This window comes from Oncorhynchus tshawytscha, linkage group LG01 (genome assembly GCF_018296145.1).
Source record: "Oncorhynchus tshawytscha isolate Ot180627B linkage group LG01, Otsh_v2.0, whole genome shotgun sequence".
Lineage (NCBI taxonomy): Eukaryota > Metazoa > Chordata > Actinopteri > Salmoniformes > Salmonidae > Oncorhynchus > Oncorhynchus tshawytscha.
In genome coordinates this window covers 75924550-75942421 of record NC_056429.1, presented here as the reverse complement: position 1 = coordinate 75942421, position 17872 = coordinate 75924550, and the positions used below count along the sequence as shown (strand labels likewise).

Genomic DNA, 17872 nt, shown 5'->3' with positions numbered 1-17872 from the left:
GCCAAAACATGACTCGGTTTTAAGATAATTTTGTGCAATTAAAATAAATGAACAGTCATAAGCCTAGCATGCTTGCTTCTGTGAGTGTCATAACACAGCGGCATGGTTTACACGAATACTCCTGGAAAAAGCTGATAGCACTCTCGTAAGTGGTGTGGAAGTGACATACAACTGGTTAAGTCAATGATGGTCAATGATGGTAATGATGGTCAAATAGTGACTCTTCCCTATTAAGTGATGTTTTTTCCCCTGCCTCCATTGTCACTCCAATACTGTAGAGCTGATTCAACCTAATTATAAGAAAAATAATTAAGAATCCTTACAACCCTGTTTCAGCTGTTTTTTACCTGGTATTTTATGAAGTAACAAGTACCTTGTAGCTTGCATTGCTACTTATTTCAAAGAGAAATAAAGTGTTATGTTTCGTCTTTCAAAGAAAATAAAAAACCTTGTAAGTAGCAGAGTGTAGAATAAATGAATAACCATCCCATTTTCCCAAGGGAGCAAAGACAACAAGATATTTGTTGTATTATACAATACGTGTAATGTATTACCATTAGTTAATTATATTTGCAATATGCTAGCTGGCTACATGTATACAGACTGTGTTGGAGAATTGCATAATTAGGTTGATATATGAGGGTTGATGTTGGTATGTAGCAGATGTTTATGTTTAAGGTCTTGTCTTTGCCCTGTCTCATGTCTGATAAGATGCATTGCTTGGTCATGTCCCCCTTTTCATTGAACCACAACACCTTAATCCAGATGTCTAAATGTATGATGTGCCTCCTTAAGCTCCTTTTAAGCAATGGGGATAAAACATTGTATTCTAACTTTCATAAAATATTTTGGTAAAGCGTATTAAATGATGATTGTATGTTTTATCCTGTGATCAAGGATATACCCTTACAGGAACATATGTAAAGGGTACTAAATGTATTTGTTTTTGTACTTATCTCAAGTAAAATAATCATTAAAGTAATATTACAATAACAATGCTTTCACGTTGGTGAAAGGTTGGGCTGAAGGGGCCAATATGCAGGCAGCACTTTAGGTGAACACAGAGTTTAGAAGGTCATGTGTGATCCGAAATCTACAGTAATCTGGCTCTGTAAACAACTTTGTTTAATCAACCTTTATTATCTTAATGTAATAAGCATGTTGGATTCACCAAGTTACCTTGGTTTGCAAAAACAAAATTACTTTTCTAACTATTTATTAGCTATTAACTATTAACTCTTCATTTAATTTATAATATATATGTCACTCTTCTTGAACCCATAGAATAAAGGCACTACATACATTCAATATATTACTTATTATTATAGCACTTTGTCACCCAATACATAATACTCACACAATACATAATACTACAGTACATTCATTACTATTAAAAAGCAAATTAATAAAATACTTTACTCATGGATATTGACATTTGCTCAACTTATCTGCAAGAGTAAGGTATTTAAAAAGGAGGACTGTCTAGTGGAAGGGAGGTTAAATGCTTTGTTATACAACAAAGTTAATGTCAGGATTTGATTTACCAATATTTGATATTGTTCAGTGTTCTTATAGATATTGTCAGGCCTACTTCTACCAAAAGTAGCGGATGAGATGCTTCACCAGCTAAAATACATTTGTCCCTTCTGACTATTGCAAATACAATAGTTCAACACAAAGCTGCCGACTACTGTACATTTAACTCTACAAAATACAATTAATGAATGACCTTATCCAACTTATGGAATGGGGTCATGCACTGGTGAGAAGGATGAAGAGAGAGAAAACAAAGACATATTTCACATGTGAAGGCGGACATACTTCCATCTTGACAGAGCAAGCGACTTAGGAAATGAAAATACATTTTGAGGGAGATAATGATCGACCCACACTGGTTTTAAACCCAGCAGGACTCCCTTAACCCTCTCAGGTCCCCTTGTCTAATTGTAACCACATTGAGCTGGAAATGAATGGGAAGAGACCCCAAACAGAAACATCATGAATAACTTTCACAACTTAGTGAGGAGTCATCTCTTTTACCTCCTATCAGACAGACTATACAGTGATACAAGTTATTTGGTTTGAAAAGTTTACAGTTATTTCTGTAAGTAGGCCTTATCCATTAACACTTTAATAAAGTGCATCTGCTAAATGGATACACATTTTTGTCCAAAAAATGAAGTATAGTGCACTTTGTATTGTATAATTTGCTATCTATATGCAGCATGAAAAGGAACAATGTTCAAAAGGACAAGATGTCAAGTATTTATCTTCTTCATGCGGCAATGCACAGAGTAATCGCCTCTTGCTTGGGCTACCTTGGAGTTGGTCTTGCGGTTTAAGGCTTTGCAGATGAAGTCACCTGCCTCGATTACTTTGGACAGATCCACTCCCTGGAATGAAAGAAACAAGGTATCAAAGAAGAAAGAATGGCACCCTGCCAGCAGGGGGAGCAATTGCAAAAGAAACAGTTGTGGAAATGGAAACAGCAGGCCTACACAAACACATGAAAGTTATGCAGAAACCACTTTATGTACAACACATTTGAACAAGAAATCTATCCTATGAATGAAGCTTTCTCAGATGAAGGGGGAGGGGAGGTTCACTAGGGATTGCAAAGCCGATTGCAAGGCTATTTTCAGGTTATGTGAAGCAACACTCACGGTTTTAATGCCCATCCCATGGAGCATATAGAGAACATCTTCTGTTGACACGTTGCCAGACGCCCCCTGGGCATATGGGCACCCTCCCAAACCTGCTACAGACGAGTCCACTGTACAAATCCCCATCTGAGGTAGACACATACACACAGGAGAAACATTCAGCAACCACACGCACAGGGCACGCAGAAGGTAAAATCCCATGCAGAACAATGTCCCCTGTTCTCCTGTATTGTAATGTGTTGGTATAGTGTGCCCTTCCAGGGTTGTGTTTTTTTATGGGCAGTTAGGAGAAATGTGGTCTTCGTTTCTTTGAGGTGAGCGGGCGCAACAGCCTAGTGTCCCCCCACAGTTCAGCTTACTCATCCTCTTTGTCATACTAAAGCAGTGACACATCATTTGCGGCATGTTTTTGGTAATAGCAGACTTTGTAAATAAGTTCTGTATTGTTGTGTCATGTTTTCTGATCCTCATGGAGCTTGTGTTTTTCTGCAGCACCTCTTTTTTTCTGCACACCTCACAAAATATACATTTGTGTACATACATTTTTGTTACTAGGCACAGCGATCTTCATATACATCAAGTGTCACTTAATTGTAACTACACTACTCTTGTTACAATCCATTCACTGGATAATTAGCCTTCTCCCTATGGTACGTTTCTAAATGGGTAATTCCAAAGGTGTGTGTTACTAAGCTTTGAAAAAGGGGTTGTTTAAATTCAAGGCTATAACTCAATTTCAATGACACCCTCTGATGTCCTTGAATACAATGTCTCAGTCTTTTCCGTGTCCTGAATAAATAGAGCACACCCATATGTAAAAATAATCACTTCTAAAATGTATTTCTTGTTTTGTTTAACGTCTCCGACTTCATTTTTGTTCATGCACAATGTCCACAATAAAAGTAATTGTCATAGAGAGTTCAACTTTCTGTGGGGAAATGCTTTTTACAGCCTGGCTACCAAGTGTCTGGCCTCCATATGAGAATTAATGATGCGTTGTGGGTTGTTCCCCTGCATGTCTGCGCTTTTGTTGGACCACAGTACCAAACAGCCAGAAAATTTTGCTTAGCAAGGGATAGGCTTACTGTTTTATGGTTGAACTTCGGTGTTTCAGGGGAAAAAAAGCTTTATCGTTGTAAAACATTCCCAAAACATCCACCTCATGTGGTCCTGTGGAGAAGAATCCGTATAAAGAGCACAAAAAGGCATAGCAACATGTTGTCCCTTCAGAGATAAGCAAAGGAGACAGTAGGCCTCTGAGAGAGACAGTTATTAATTTCCAAGTTATGTAGACTACAAAATAGTTTAATCAATGTTGATTCAGCATAATGTATCAATGCATTGTGACATGCAATCTACATGGAAAATACATTGGATTTGAAAAATGTTTTGAGGGTGAAATTTCATCCACGGGATTATGTCATCATTGTAACCAATGCTCAACATAGACAAACCTTGTATAAAATGTTGAATTAGTACTTTTGAAACAACATCAGATCTCCAAAGTTACATCGACTATCAGAAAAAAAATTGGCTTGGCAGCACTTCCTGCTGGAGAGTTGACATATCTACAGCTATTAATTTGGTCTCCCATCCAAAGATTTAACACAGCCCAAGTTAGCTTTGATATTTGTCAATGACTACTACCAATGTGCTATCGTGAGAATGGTTATTGAGAGATCTCTCAATAACTAAATATGTTCACTGTTGCTATCGAAGTCATTCCAAACGGTAGGTTTAACAGTGCAAATGAAATGTAAAAATAATTTATAAGTCATATATAATCAATGATACTATTTAGGCCTATATAGCATTTGTAAATAAATCAACAGCTATTGTTTCAGTTCAACTGTCACAGCCTACTAGGAGTGGTGGGTTGGAATCAGGCGCAGAGAGCAGGGTTCGGCAGAGAGCAGGGTTCGGTAAATCCTCATTTATTCTCCGGCAAAAAACACACCGACATACAAGAATACAAACATGAAACCACAACCAACAGTAACAAAAAACAATCCCGCACAAAACAAGGGCGGGTCAAACTACTACATATAGGGAAGCTAATTAAACCAAAATACACACAGGTGAAACTAATAAAACAAAACCAACAGACAAACGAAAAAGGGATCGGTAGCGGCTAGTACCGCCGAGCACCGCCCAAACAGGCAGGGAAGCCAACTTCGGCAGAAGTCGTGACATCAACCCAGGGTTCAACTACAAATAGACAATACATATAGGCCTAAGGTTTCAAACCTTGGTTGATTTCACATTTAATTTTCATGTTAATCATTAATATGTTGGATTCACGTCTCCATCTCCAGCAGAGCCGCACAGCTTGCTTTTCATTGTAATCAGAGGGCTAATATTAATACGATGCATGCCAGTCTCTCTTGGTTAAGAGTTGAGGAAAGACTGACTGCGTCACTTCCTGTTTTTATAAGAAACATTAATGTTTTGGAAATTCAAAATTGTTTGCACAGTCAACTTACACACAGCACTGACACACACACTTACCCCACCAGACATGCCACCAGGGGTCTTTTCACAGTCTCCAGGTTCAGAACAATTCAAGGAAGCGCACAGTATTATACAGAGCCATGAGTGCATGGAACTCCCTTCCATCTTATATAGTGCAAGTGAACAGCAAACCTGGTTTCAAAAAACGAATAAAGCAGCACCTCATAGCACAACACCTTTCCCCATTTCAAATCAAATCTGTAACGTTCTCTGCTTCACGGAAACATGGCTAACTGGAGAGACGCTATCCGAAGCGGTGCAGCCAGCGGGTTTCTCCACGCATCGCGCCGACAGAAACAAACATCTTTCTGGTAAGAAGAGGGGCGGGGGCGTATGCCTTATGACTAACGTGACATGGTGTGATGAAAGAAACATACAGGAACTCAAATCCTTCTGTTCACCTGATTTAGAATTCCTCACAATCAAATGTAGACCGCATTATCTACCAAGAGAATTCTCTTCGATTATAATCACAGCCGTATATATCCCCCCCCAAGCAGACACATCTATGGCTCTGAACGAACTTTATTTAACTCTCTGCAAACTGGAAACGATTTATCCGGAGGCTGCATTCATTGTAGCTGGGGATTTTAACAAGGCTAATCTGAAAACAAGACTCCCTAAATTTTATCAGCATATCGATTGCGCAACCAGGGGTGGAAAGACCCTGGATCATTGTTACTCTAACTTCCGCGACGCATATAAGGCCCTGCCCCCCCCCTTTCGGAAAAGCTGACCACGACTCCATTTTGTTGATCCCTGCCTACAGACAGAAACTAAAACAAGAAGCTCCCACGCTGAGGTCTGTCCAACGCTGGTCTGACCAAGCTGATTCCACACTCCAAGACTGCTTCCATCACGTGGACTGGGAGATGTTTCGTATTGCGTCAGACAACAACATTGACGAATACGCTGATTCGGTGTGCGAGTTCATTAGAACGTGCGTTGAAGATGTCGTTCCCATAGCAACGATTAAAACATTCCCTAACCAGAAACCGTGGATTGATGGCAGCATTCGTGTGAAACTGAAGGCGCGAACCACTGCTTTTAATCAGGGCAAGGTGTCTGGTAACATGACTGAATACAAACAGTGCAGCTATTCCCTCCGCAAGGCTATCAAACAAGCTAAGCGCCAGTACAGAGACAAAGTAGAATCTCAATTCAACGGCTCAGACACAAGAGGCATGTGGCAGGGTCTACAGTCAATCACGGACTACAGGAAGAAACCCAGCCCAGTCACGGACCAGGATGTCTTGCTCCCAGGCAGACTAAATAACTTTTTTGCCCGCTTTGAGGACAATACAGTGCCACTGACACGGCCTGCAACGAAAACATGCGGTCTCTCCTTAACTGCAGCCGAAGTGAGTAAGACATTTAAACGTGTTAACCCTCGCAAGGCTGCAGGCCCAGACGGCATCCCCAGCCGCGTCCTCAGAGCATGCGCAGACCAGCTGGCCGGTGTGTTTACGGACATATTCAATCAATCCCTATACCAGTCTGCTGTTCCCACATGCTTCAAGAGGGCCACCATTGTTCCTATTCCCAAGAAAGCTAAGGTAACTGAGCTAAACGACTACCGCCCGTAGCACTCACATCCGTCATCATGAAGTGCTTTGAGAGACTAGTCAAGGACCATATCACCTCCACCCTACCTGACACCCTAGACCCACTCCAATTTGCTTACCGCCCAAATAGGTCCACAGACGATGCAATCTCAACCACACTGCACACTGCCCTAACCCATCTGGACAAGAGGAATACCTATGTGAGAATGCTGTTCATCGACTACAGCTCGGCATTCAACACCATAGTACCCTCCAAGCTCGTCATCAAGCTCGAGACCCTGGGTCTCGACCCCGCCCTGTGCAACTGGGTACTGGACTTCCTGACGGGCCGCCCCCAGGTGGTGAGGGTAGGCAACAACATCTCCTCCCCGCTGATCCTCAACACTGGGGCCCCACAAGGGTGCGTTCTGAGCCCTCTCCTGTACTCCCTGTTCACCCACGACTGCGTGGCCACGCACGCCTCCAACTCAATCATCAAGTTTGCGGACGACACAACAGTGGTAGGCTTGATTACCAACAACGACGAGACGGCCTACAGGGAGGAGGTGAGGGCCCTCGGAGTGTGGTGTCAGGAAAATAACCTCACACTCAACGTCAACAAAACTAAGGAGATGATTGTGGACTTCAGGAAACAGCAGAGGGAACACCCCCCATCCACATCGATGGAACAGTAGTGGAGAGGGTAGCAAGTTTTAAGTTCCTCGGCATACACATCACAGACAAACTGAATTGGTCCACTCACACAGACAGCATCGTGAGGAAGGCGCAGCAGCGCCTCTTCAACCTCAGGAGGCTGAAGAAATTCGGCTTGTCACCAAAAGCACTCACAAACTTCTACAGATGCACAATCGAGAGCATCCTGGCGGGCTGTATCACCGCCTGGTATGGCAACTGCACCGCCCTCAACCGTAAGGCTCTCCAGAGGGTAGTGAGGTCTGCACAACGCATCACCGGGGGTAAACTACCTGCCCTCCAGGACACCTACACCACCCGATGCTACAGGAAGGCCATAAAGATCATCAAGGACATCAACCACCCGAGCCACTGCCTGTTCACCCCGCTGTCATCCAGAAGGCGAGGTCAGTACAGGTGCATCAAAGCTGGGACCGAGAGACTGAAAAACAGCTTCTATCTCAAGGCCATCAGACTGTTAAACAGCCACCACTAACATTGAGTGGCTACGGCCAACACACTGTCAATGACACTGACTCTACTCCAGCCACTTTAATAATGGGAATTGATGGGAAATGATGTAAATATATCACTAGCCACTTTAAACAATGCTACCTTATATAATGTTACTTACCCTACATTATTCATCTCATATGCATACGTAGATACTGTACTCTATATCATCGACTGCATCCTTATGTAATACATGTATCACTAGCCACTTTAACTATGCCACTTGGTTTACATACTCATCTCATATGTATATACTGTACTCGATATCATCTACTGTATCTTGCCTATGCTGCTCTGTACCATCACTCATTCATATATCCTTATGTACATATTCTTTATCCCCTTACACTGTGTATAAGACAGTAGTTTTTTGGAATTGTTAGATTACTTGTTCGTTATTACTGCATTGTCGGAACTAGAAGCACAAGCATTTCGCTACACTCGCATTAACATCTGCTAACCATGTGTATGTGACAAATAAAATTTGTTTTGATTTGATTTGATTTGATCAAATCAAATTGTATTTGTCACATGTGGCAAATACAACAGGTGTAGTAGACCTTACAGTGAAATGCTTACTTTCAAGCCCTTAACCAACAATGCAGTTTTAAGAAAATACCTAAAAAAAAGTAAGAGATAAGAATAACAAAGTATTAAAGAACAGTAGTAAATAACAAAAGCGGGGCTATATACAGGGGTACCGGTGTCAAGGTAATTGAGGTAATATGTACATGTAGGTAGAGTTATTAAAGTGACTGTGCATAGATAATTACAGAGAGTAGCAACAGCGTAGAAGGGGGGGGGCAATGCAAAGTCTGAGTAGCCATTTGATTAGTTGTTCAGGAGTCTTATGGCTTGGGCGTAGAAGCTATTTAGGAGCCTCTTGGACCTGGACCTGGCACTCCGGTACCGCTTGCCTTGCGGTAACAGTGAGAACAGTCTATGACTAGGGTGGCTGGAGTCTTTGACAATTTTGACACCACCTGGTATAGAGGTCCTGGATGGCAGGAAGCTTGGCCCCGGTGATGTACTGGGCCGTACGCACTACTCTCTGTAGTGCCTTGCAGTCAGAGGCTGAGCAGTTGCCATACCAGGCAGTGATGCAACCCGTCAGGATGCTCTCGATGGTGCAGCTGTAGAACCTTTTGAGGATCTGAGGACCAGTGCCAAATCTTTTCAGTATCCTGAGGGGGAATAGGTTTTGTTGTGCCCTCTACATGATTGTCTTGGTGTGCTTGGACCATGTTAGTTTGTTGGTGATGTGGACGCCAAGGAACTTGAAGCTCTCAACCTGCTCCACTACAGCCCCGTCGATGAGAATGGGGGCATGCTCAGTCCTCCTTTTTCTGTAGTCTACAAGCATCTCCTTTGTCTTGATCGCGTTGAGGGAGAGGTTGTTGTCCTTGCACAACACTGTCAGGTCTCTGACCTCCTCCCTATAGGCTGTCTCATCGTTGTCGGTGATCAGGCCTACCACTGTCATCAGCAAACTTATGGTGTTGGAGTCGTGCCTGGCCGTGCAGTCATGAATGAACAAGAAGTACAGGAGGGGACTGAGCACATAGCCCTGAGAGGTTCCCATGTTGAGGATCAGCGTGGCGGATGTGTTGTTACCTACCCTTACCACCTGGGGGCGCCCCATCAGGATGTCCAGGATCCAGTTGCAGAGGGAGGTGTTTAATCCCAGAGTCCTTAGCTTAGTGATGAGCTTTGAGGGCACTATGGTGTTGAACGCTGAGCTGTAGTGAATGAATAGCATTCTCAAATAGGTGTTCCTTTTGTCCAGGTGTGAAAGGGCAGTGTGGAGTGCAATAGAGATTGCGTCATCTGTGGATCTGTTGGTGCAGTATGTAAATTGGAGTGGGCTCTCGGCTGTGCTTCCTTTTGTAGTCTTTAATAGTTTGCAGGCCCTGCCACATCAGACGAGCATCGGAGCCGGTGCGGTACGATTCGATCTTAGTCCTGTATTGACGCTTTTTCTGTTTGATGGTTAATCGGAGGGCATAGCAGGATTTCTTATGAGCTTTCGGGTTAGAGTCCCACTCCTTGAAAGCGGCAGCTCTACCCTTTAGCTCAGTGCGAATGTTGCCTGTAATCCATGGCTTCTGGTTGGGTATGTATTTACAGTCACTGTGGGGACGACGTCCTCGATGCACTTATTGATAAAGCCAGTGACTGATGTGGTATACACCTCAATGCATTCGGAAGAATCCCGGAACATATTCCAGTCTGTGATAGCCGAACAGTCCTGTAGTTTAGCATCTGCTTCATCTGACCACTTTTTTATAGACCGAGTCACTAATGCTTCCTGCTTTAATTTTTTCCTGTAAGCAGGAATCAGGAGGATAGAATTATTGTCAGATTTTCCAAATGGAGGGCAAGGGAGAGCTTTGTACGCGTGTCTGTGTGTGGAGTAAAGGTTGTCTATCATTTTCTCCCTCTGGTTGCCCATTAAACACACTGATAGAAATGAGGTAAATTGAAGTCCCCGGCCACTAGGAGGGCATAGCCTCTGAATGAACGTTTTCCTGTTTGCTTATGGCGGTATACAGCTTCTTGAGTGCGGTTTTAGTGCCAGCATCGGTCTGTGGTGGTATGTAGACAGCTACGAAAAATACAGATGAAAACTCTCTCGGTAGATAGTGTGGTCTATAGCTTATCATGAGAAACTCTACATCAGGCGAGCAAAACCTTGAAACTTCCTTAGATATCGTGCACCAGCTGTTGCTTAAAGAAATGCATAGGCCCCCGCCCTGTGTCTTACGGGGCTGCTGTTCTGTCCTGCCGATAGAGTGTATAACCCGACAGCTGTATGTTCTTTATGTCGTAGTTCAGCCACTACTCGGTGAAACGTAAGATATTACAGTTTTTAATGTCCCGTTGGTAGGATAAACGTGCTTTCAGTTTGTCCCAATTATTTTCCAGCGATTGAACGTTAGCTAGCAGGATGGAAGCCATGGGCAGATTAGCCACTCGTCGCCTGATCCTCACAAGGCACCTTGATTTCTTTCTGCGAAATCTGGGTTTGGTGTCTGGATTATATCCTTCCTGTCCGACAGTTTGAGGTGAGCAATTGCAGTTGATGTCCAGAAGCCCTTTTCGGTCATAAGAGATGGTAGCAGCAACATTATGAGAAGATGGTAGCCTTCCCCCCCAGCAAACATTACTGCCCCATGTGACCTACTTGTTGTTTGTATGTACTGACAAGTATGTGTAACTGATAGATGCACACACACACACTACAGTGAGGGAAAAAAGTATTTGATCCCCTGCTGATTTTGTAGGTTTGCCCACTGACAAAGAAATGATCAGTCTATAATTTTAATGGTAGGTTTATTTGAACAGTGAGAGACAGAATAACAACAAAAATGTCCAGAAAAACGCATGTCAAAAATGTTATAAATTGATTTGCATTTTGATGAGGGAAATAAGTATTTGACCCCCTCTCAATCAGAAAGATTTCTGGCTCCCAGGTGTCTTTTATACAGGTAACGAGCTGAGATTAGGAGCACACTCTTAAAGGGACATTTAACATTTCAATTCTTAATATGTAGACAAACTGGAATTAAAGCCAGACTTGTCAGTGGCACAAAATAAATACCTCCTTCAAATGTTGATACTTGGTTGCGTTGACAACTAAACACAATTCAATATAACTTTTGCAATATAGTAAATAGTCTATTGAGTTGTCAACATGTTAACAAAGCATATGTTGGATTCACCTCCCGAGCTAAACCAAAAATACAAGTTATAGAATAGGATTAAGCCAGTGACCCAGATGAAACTATCCAAGCATTAGAAATGTTGATATTTGGTTATGATGCCAACCATATTTATTCAACCTTAAAGTGAGTAACATCTATGGCCACATTTTGAAGTTAGCCTACTGTAACTATAAATGTCTTACGTAATCATAGTGTATGTTCAAGATAGCATGCAAAGGTCGCAGGTCTGTGGAGATCTTTACAATTGCTATAAAGTTTTGTGCAGAATCTCGAACAGCATTAACCATTGGCACTATATGTAGGCTACTTTTAATATAATCTCAACTGCAATCCAGGTCATGTATTTGATTGTGCTATTAGATGAAGCACAGTGATAACACATTACATTGTTGTATACTGTAAATACAAAATATCTGACATTGTATTCCCATTTGAACTTTGTTGTGCTTTTAAATAGTTGAATGCACAGTGATAACACATTTAGATGACAACTAAACCAAAAATCAGACATTGTTTTCCATTGGAATTTGGCTTTGCTTTTAGATGGTTGAAAGCATAGTGATAACACATTGGGAATTCAACCAACTTCTGGCTGACCAATGGCTCAACCAAATATTACCCCAATTTCCACATTTAAATGACGTGGTGTGCCCAGTGGGATTTGCCTTCAACCCACTTTGCTAATTCGTCTTCCATTAAATGTTAACCTTGTCATTCAGAAAAAGATCTTGAGCTTGCTTCATCCAAAATGTTGATGTCATAAAAACTTCTTCAGTCTGGTAGATAAATTTAATTATTCTTGTCGAATACCTTTACGTTTCATTAAGACATTATGAACCATAGAGAAGTTTTACCAGATGTTTATTCTCATATCACAGGATATGCTGTTGTTTTTAGGTTGGCTTTTAAACATGATTTATATGCTCCAATAGAGAACCTGAGTTTTATACAGTAATCAACAGCCACGTGATAAAAAACATTGTAGGCCTCCCTACACAGCTTCACTTGTTACTTTCAGGATGGGGGAAAACGACTATATGATATGCCTCTGAGGACCTCGGGCCTCAAAGCTATCAGGTTATTTACAACAGCCTCGGAACCTTGCGTCTTCATCGGGACAAATTATGAAGCCAAGCATCTATTTTTCAGAAGCATCGCAGATTAAGATATCCGCAAGGTTTTCCACATAACAGCAACCATCAGGAGAATATTAAAGACGTTTTCCTGCTTCCTTGGCAGAGCCAGATGTCAGAGGATCCCATGATGAGACAAAATTAGCTTGCTTATCCTCCCACTGACCCCGCTGTGGCACGGGGACACATCAGACTGAAACCATGAAGGACTTCTGTCCTTGAGGGACAGACCCAAACAAACAAAAATAATGGAAGCACCGTTTGTTCTCTGACTAACGGTCATAATTGGTGCCTTTTCTCAGAGAAAAGGGTCTATTTTATCCAGGGGCTGTCTCAGCCGCCTGTAATTGCTGTTTGTGTTGGCTAAAGTGATCCACTCCGGTGTGCACTGCGCAAGAGATTTCCAGACCTTAGTTAACTCCAGGGCAGGATATTGTATTGGGCAGACTTTTTTGTTGTGTAAACACAGAGTTGTAATTTACCGTGCCAAACCTCTCGCATTCTGCCGCTAACTGCGAGAGTGCCAGATGGTCTCCGGTGGACCAGGGCACACCAAGAGCACAGCAATCACTTTCGACAGTACGTCTGATTCCTGCTGCTATATGGGACGAAATACGCACAGGGACTGGTGGTCAGAAGGTCCAAATTGCCAGCATTCAATTAGCCTCTCACAGCTCAGAAACCAGATGTGAACTGGCTGTTAAATAGCCACATTCAGTGAGCCGTGGAGGTATAAAAACAATGCATTCCTGACAAAATAAACTTTATGGTGTGCTCTGGCTGTTCACATCACATGATATGGGATTATGGAAGGCGGCTTATATATTGTAAGTGAACAACTTGAGAGATGGCCACACTCTTACCCAGTATTGTTTGTTTTAAGTGTGGCCGTGCGTCAGTTGGGGCAGAATAGGTATGTTCATTGAAGGGTTTGAGGCAGCAAGGTTTCGCCAACTCAGCCTTGACATTTCTCTACATAAACTGTGGAACTGAAGGAGATTGTATTCAATGGTAGCTTGCAAGGCTGACACATTTCTAACCTGGGGCAGCCCTTTCCAGCAATAAATAAATCCTGCCACTGTAAAGCCACAACCTCTTCCTTGATATTTGTGGCTAATAGGGAGGTAGACAAAAACATAAATGGATTACTCAGAAGACCTTAAAGCATGAAAACCATCTATTGTCTTGTTTGACTATGGAGGTCATTGGCCAAGTAGAGACCACGCTCTTAAAGAAAGCACCTCTTACATTATAAACCACTCAAAGCATTTGACTACCAAGGTTTGTACAGTAAGCTGAAGGAGTAATTCAAACTAAATGAATACAAAATTTTGCCTCATGGGCTAAACCACTTCCTGTGCCAATCTATCCTTGTTGTTTGTAGAGTTTACTTTAATATGTGTGGTTTTTAGAATATTAAAAATATTTCCACCTTGGGATGCAGCAAGTACTTCATGTTAACATAAGGTTACTCTTTAATAAGGCACCATTTATTCGTGTGTTCGTGCTCTAAAGAGACCATGCAAAGGGGAACGTTTTCTTGGGCCTGGATTCAATCCGTATTGCGGAAGTATCATGGAAGATCCAAATTCAAATGTAAAGATAAATTCCGATTGAGCAGACATACTGTATGCAGCGTTTAGCATGAATGCAGTCAGCGTTTAGCGTAAATGCATTCTCCGGGAATGCTGGAACATTGCCATTAAATCAAAATTGAGCTATTAAGTGGATCTTCCTTGATACTTCTGTGATACGGATTGAATCCAGCCCTTGATGCTAAGCGCACACGGAGAGGAATATTTTCCACCAAGTTACTGGCTTTCCTCATTGTGGTCACCTGGCACATTCACTGACTCCTGTACCACAAGCCTATTCTAATAAGCTAATATCCTCAGCAGGCAATTAAATGGGAGTTCCTTGTAGTCTGTCATGTTGGCAATGTTGCCAGATCACAAGCCATTTTTAGGGAAAGGTTCAAGTATTGTCATATGACGTGCTGTTGGCTAGCTAGCTATAGCACTAAACATGCTTATGAACATAGCCAAGACTGTTCCAAATTCTTGTTTGAAGAGCCATTAACATTCACCTAATGTTAACACTCATTATTCCAGGGGTCTTTGCTCCTTGACCTATGAGTAAGGCTTTCGTAATCAACCATGAAACCACATGAATGGACCTGTCTAAATGTTTAGTCACTTTGTTGAAAATTGGCTGAGTTGTTTACCACTGACAGGTCTTTACACCCATCTCACTTCACTTTCATGACGCTCAACATTAGACCTACACAGCTCAAATGTAATGTCCTCTGGATTGTATGGGCTAACTCAAAACCATAGGTTTTATTGGACAACGTGCCTGTTTGACTTGTCATGACCACGGTTATGAAACATTATCATTCTAATTTCAATTTTGTCTCTGTCACTAGTGGTTCCAAAACACTTTGGTTCTGGGACCATTTAGGAGGTTTCTTGTAAACCACAAGTGAACATAAACATCTCTATCCAGGACCCCGGCAAAAATCACTACCCAGCAGGAATTAGCTACAACCCATTAGTGGGTCTCTCAAGTCACCATTTGTAAAACACTCATCTAGAGTATTTAGATGTATTGGACAAGATGGAATAGTGTCCCTTACTGATCCACTTACACCCATTATCAGAATAGCATCCATACTTTCCACTAAATATTTAGAGAGAGTCACAAGATTAAAACCCTGTCAATGAGCTTTGGCTCGGACTTGTTTTGCTTAGTGTAGAGGAGCTAACCATGAGTACAGATGTAGGATCTTAATTTGATCTATATTGTCAGAGCAAAAGTAATCCTGCAGAAACAGAACGTTTAGTCCATAATGTTGCTTGATCGGTCGTTAGGCTATTAGGTGGCCAAAAGTAGTCTACATGAAAAGTGTGATACTGTTAATATAACCATGTGTTAGTGTGGGTTGTCAGTGAATTTATGTAAATCACAAAGCTCATCCGCATTTCCTGCGGTGCAGGAAAATTCTCAGCAAGATCCTACATCCGTAAGAACAGGTCTGAATTCTCAGCCAAGAGCGTCTGGCTACACTGAGTTCTATCAATAGCCCAGCAGTCAGCTGCTGTTTACATGGAAACGTTGGGCCGGATCAAATCTATTTCCCAGCAAAGTCTGAAAAATAAAGTACATACTTTCTCATTGTGTGACCCACCAAAGGTGGGTTCGTAACAAAGCCCCCCAGAACTTCCCCCCAAAAAGGTACAAAGAGCATGGAATGTCTTTATCATGAACAAAAGCAGAGGTAACACGGTTCTGACAGGGGATGGTGGAATTCATTTCTCTCCCAGTTGGTGGTGTGGACAACTGGCACTCAGTAATGAAAAGTCTATGATAACATCTTTCATTTCCACTGAGGTTGTTGAGATGGGAAGAGGACAAATGGTTGTCTAAATATCCATGCCTGTTATTATTTTCAGTGGTCACGGGGCAGCTGTGATAAATCAATTTCAATGTGATCCACAGAAAGGAATTTCACCCACCCTCTGGTTCTTCTCACCCCTTGTCAAAAGTGCCCAACATTAGGATCTGCTGTAAAACTATTTTTAAATACAAACCAGAATGTTGTTTGGTGAACATGCACAATTCTTTGAACATGGAAGTAGATAAATTCATAAGTAAAGCCATGAACCAGTGCTAAAAGTTATGCAGACTTTGGGTTACTTAGGGTAAGAGGGATTGCAACACAGCATTGAAAATGGTCATAGATTTTCTTAAAGGAGAAATCTGCGGTTTAAACAATAACAAAGCCACTGCTTTTGTAAATAGCTGAGGGACGGGGCTGGCGAAATGTTCAAATTCATAGACGGAGTTATGGAAGCAAGAACTGACCATCCATGAAATCAAAATTATAGTTTTAACCATCTTTTGAGGCTATAGAGTGTGTGTTTACAATGGCTTTCTTTACAAATAAATTAGTAAAACAAGCTTATATTTTGTGTTCTGATGAGGTAAGTTAATTGAACTAAGCTCATTATGCATTTATAAGTTATATTCTTCAAGAATGAATAGCTATATATCATTCATTTAAAATTCCCCAAATGGATGTAGCAATCACAGATTTCCCCTTTAAGTGGATAATTCCTTTTTCTTGACATTTAGATTTTTCTCTTTTTGAAATGTCTTATACACTTGACCGTGACTCACATTTCTCAATGAATCCAGCGATAGTCACTGCAACCTCCCTGGCTCAGTTACATAGTTGCTGCTGAGGACGGGTTTCTTTCGCATTCTCCATTTGCCATGTGTTTCTTAGCAGGCCAATGAAAGGATCATTTTCCCTGTGCCCTTTAAGTGCAGCATTGTCAGATAGTTCAACAACCAAGCGACAGATGAGTTGGGAGCCCCTCAGGGCTGGCCCGTCTCCCCCTCGCACTCAGTACCTTTGTCAAGGCCAGGGCACTGTCATGTGAAACAGACACCGAATAGGTAAGCCTTTGTGTGAACCCCCTCACATCTGCTGACCCACCCAGCCCCCAAAGAGCATCCCTCCACTGCCGAGGATGACAAACTGGGAGACAGAGCACAATGGGTGCCCCAGAGAACTGATACAGCCATGTCTACATTACCGCTAGTTTATGTCCCGACTGAATCTCAAGTTATAGGTTCACTCCAGAGAGGTGGTGAAAAACACCATAGAAAGAGGGCTATTACAGGAAGCTTTTGTACACCTTAATTAGATTTTGTGGTCTAAGGAAAGGATGAAGCTTTATTAATGATCCGTGAAAGACTCTTTTATTCTCTTTAATGTAGGTGCTGGTAATAAGAGAGCCAGTGGACCTATCTTATGTTCATTATGATTCTGGGATTTTTTGGGGTGGTGTCACGCCCTGGTCAAAGTATTTTGTGTTCATCTTTATGTATTTGGTCAGGCCAGGGTGTGGCATGGGGTTTTTGTAATTGTGGTGTGTTTGTCTTGGGGTTTTGGTGGTGGTATTGGGATTGTAGCTTAGTGGGTTGTCTAGCAAAGTCTATGGCTGTCTGGAGTGGTTCTCAATCAGAGGCAGATGCTTATCGTTGTCTCTGATTGGGAACCATATTTAGGCAGCCATATTCTT

General features: G+C 42.0%; 1 protein-coding gene across 1 annotated transcript in view; it reads right to left on the bottom strand.

The window, feature by feature from the left end:
• Window positions 1–1120: 1120 nt before the first annotated feature.
• The window catches only part of LOC112256863 (3-hydroxy-3-methylglutaryl-CoA lyase, cytoplasmic), a 35876-nt gene continuing 19124 nt past the window's right edge, over window positions 1121–17872 (bottom strand). The window contains exons 9-10 of the mRNA XM_024430417.1: window positions 2664–2789; window positions 1121–2393 (exon numbers count right to left, since the gene is read on the bottom strand). Coding sequence (XP_024286185.1) covers window positions 2259–2393; window positions 2664–2789 — 261 coding nt within the window. The 3' untranslated portion in view covers window positions 1121–2258. The remainder of the gene's footprint in view (window positions 2394–2663; window positions 2790–17872) is intronic.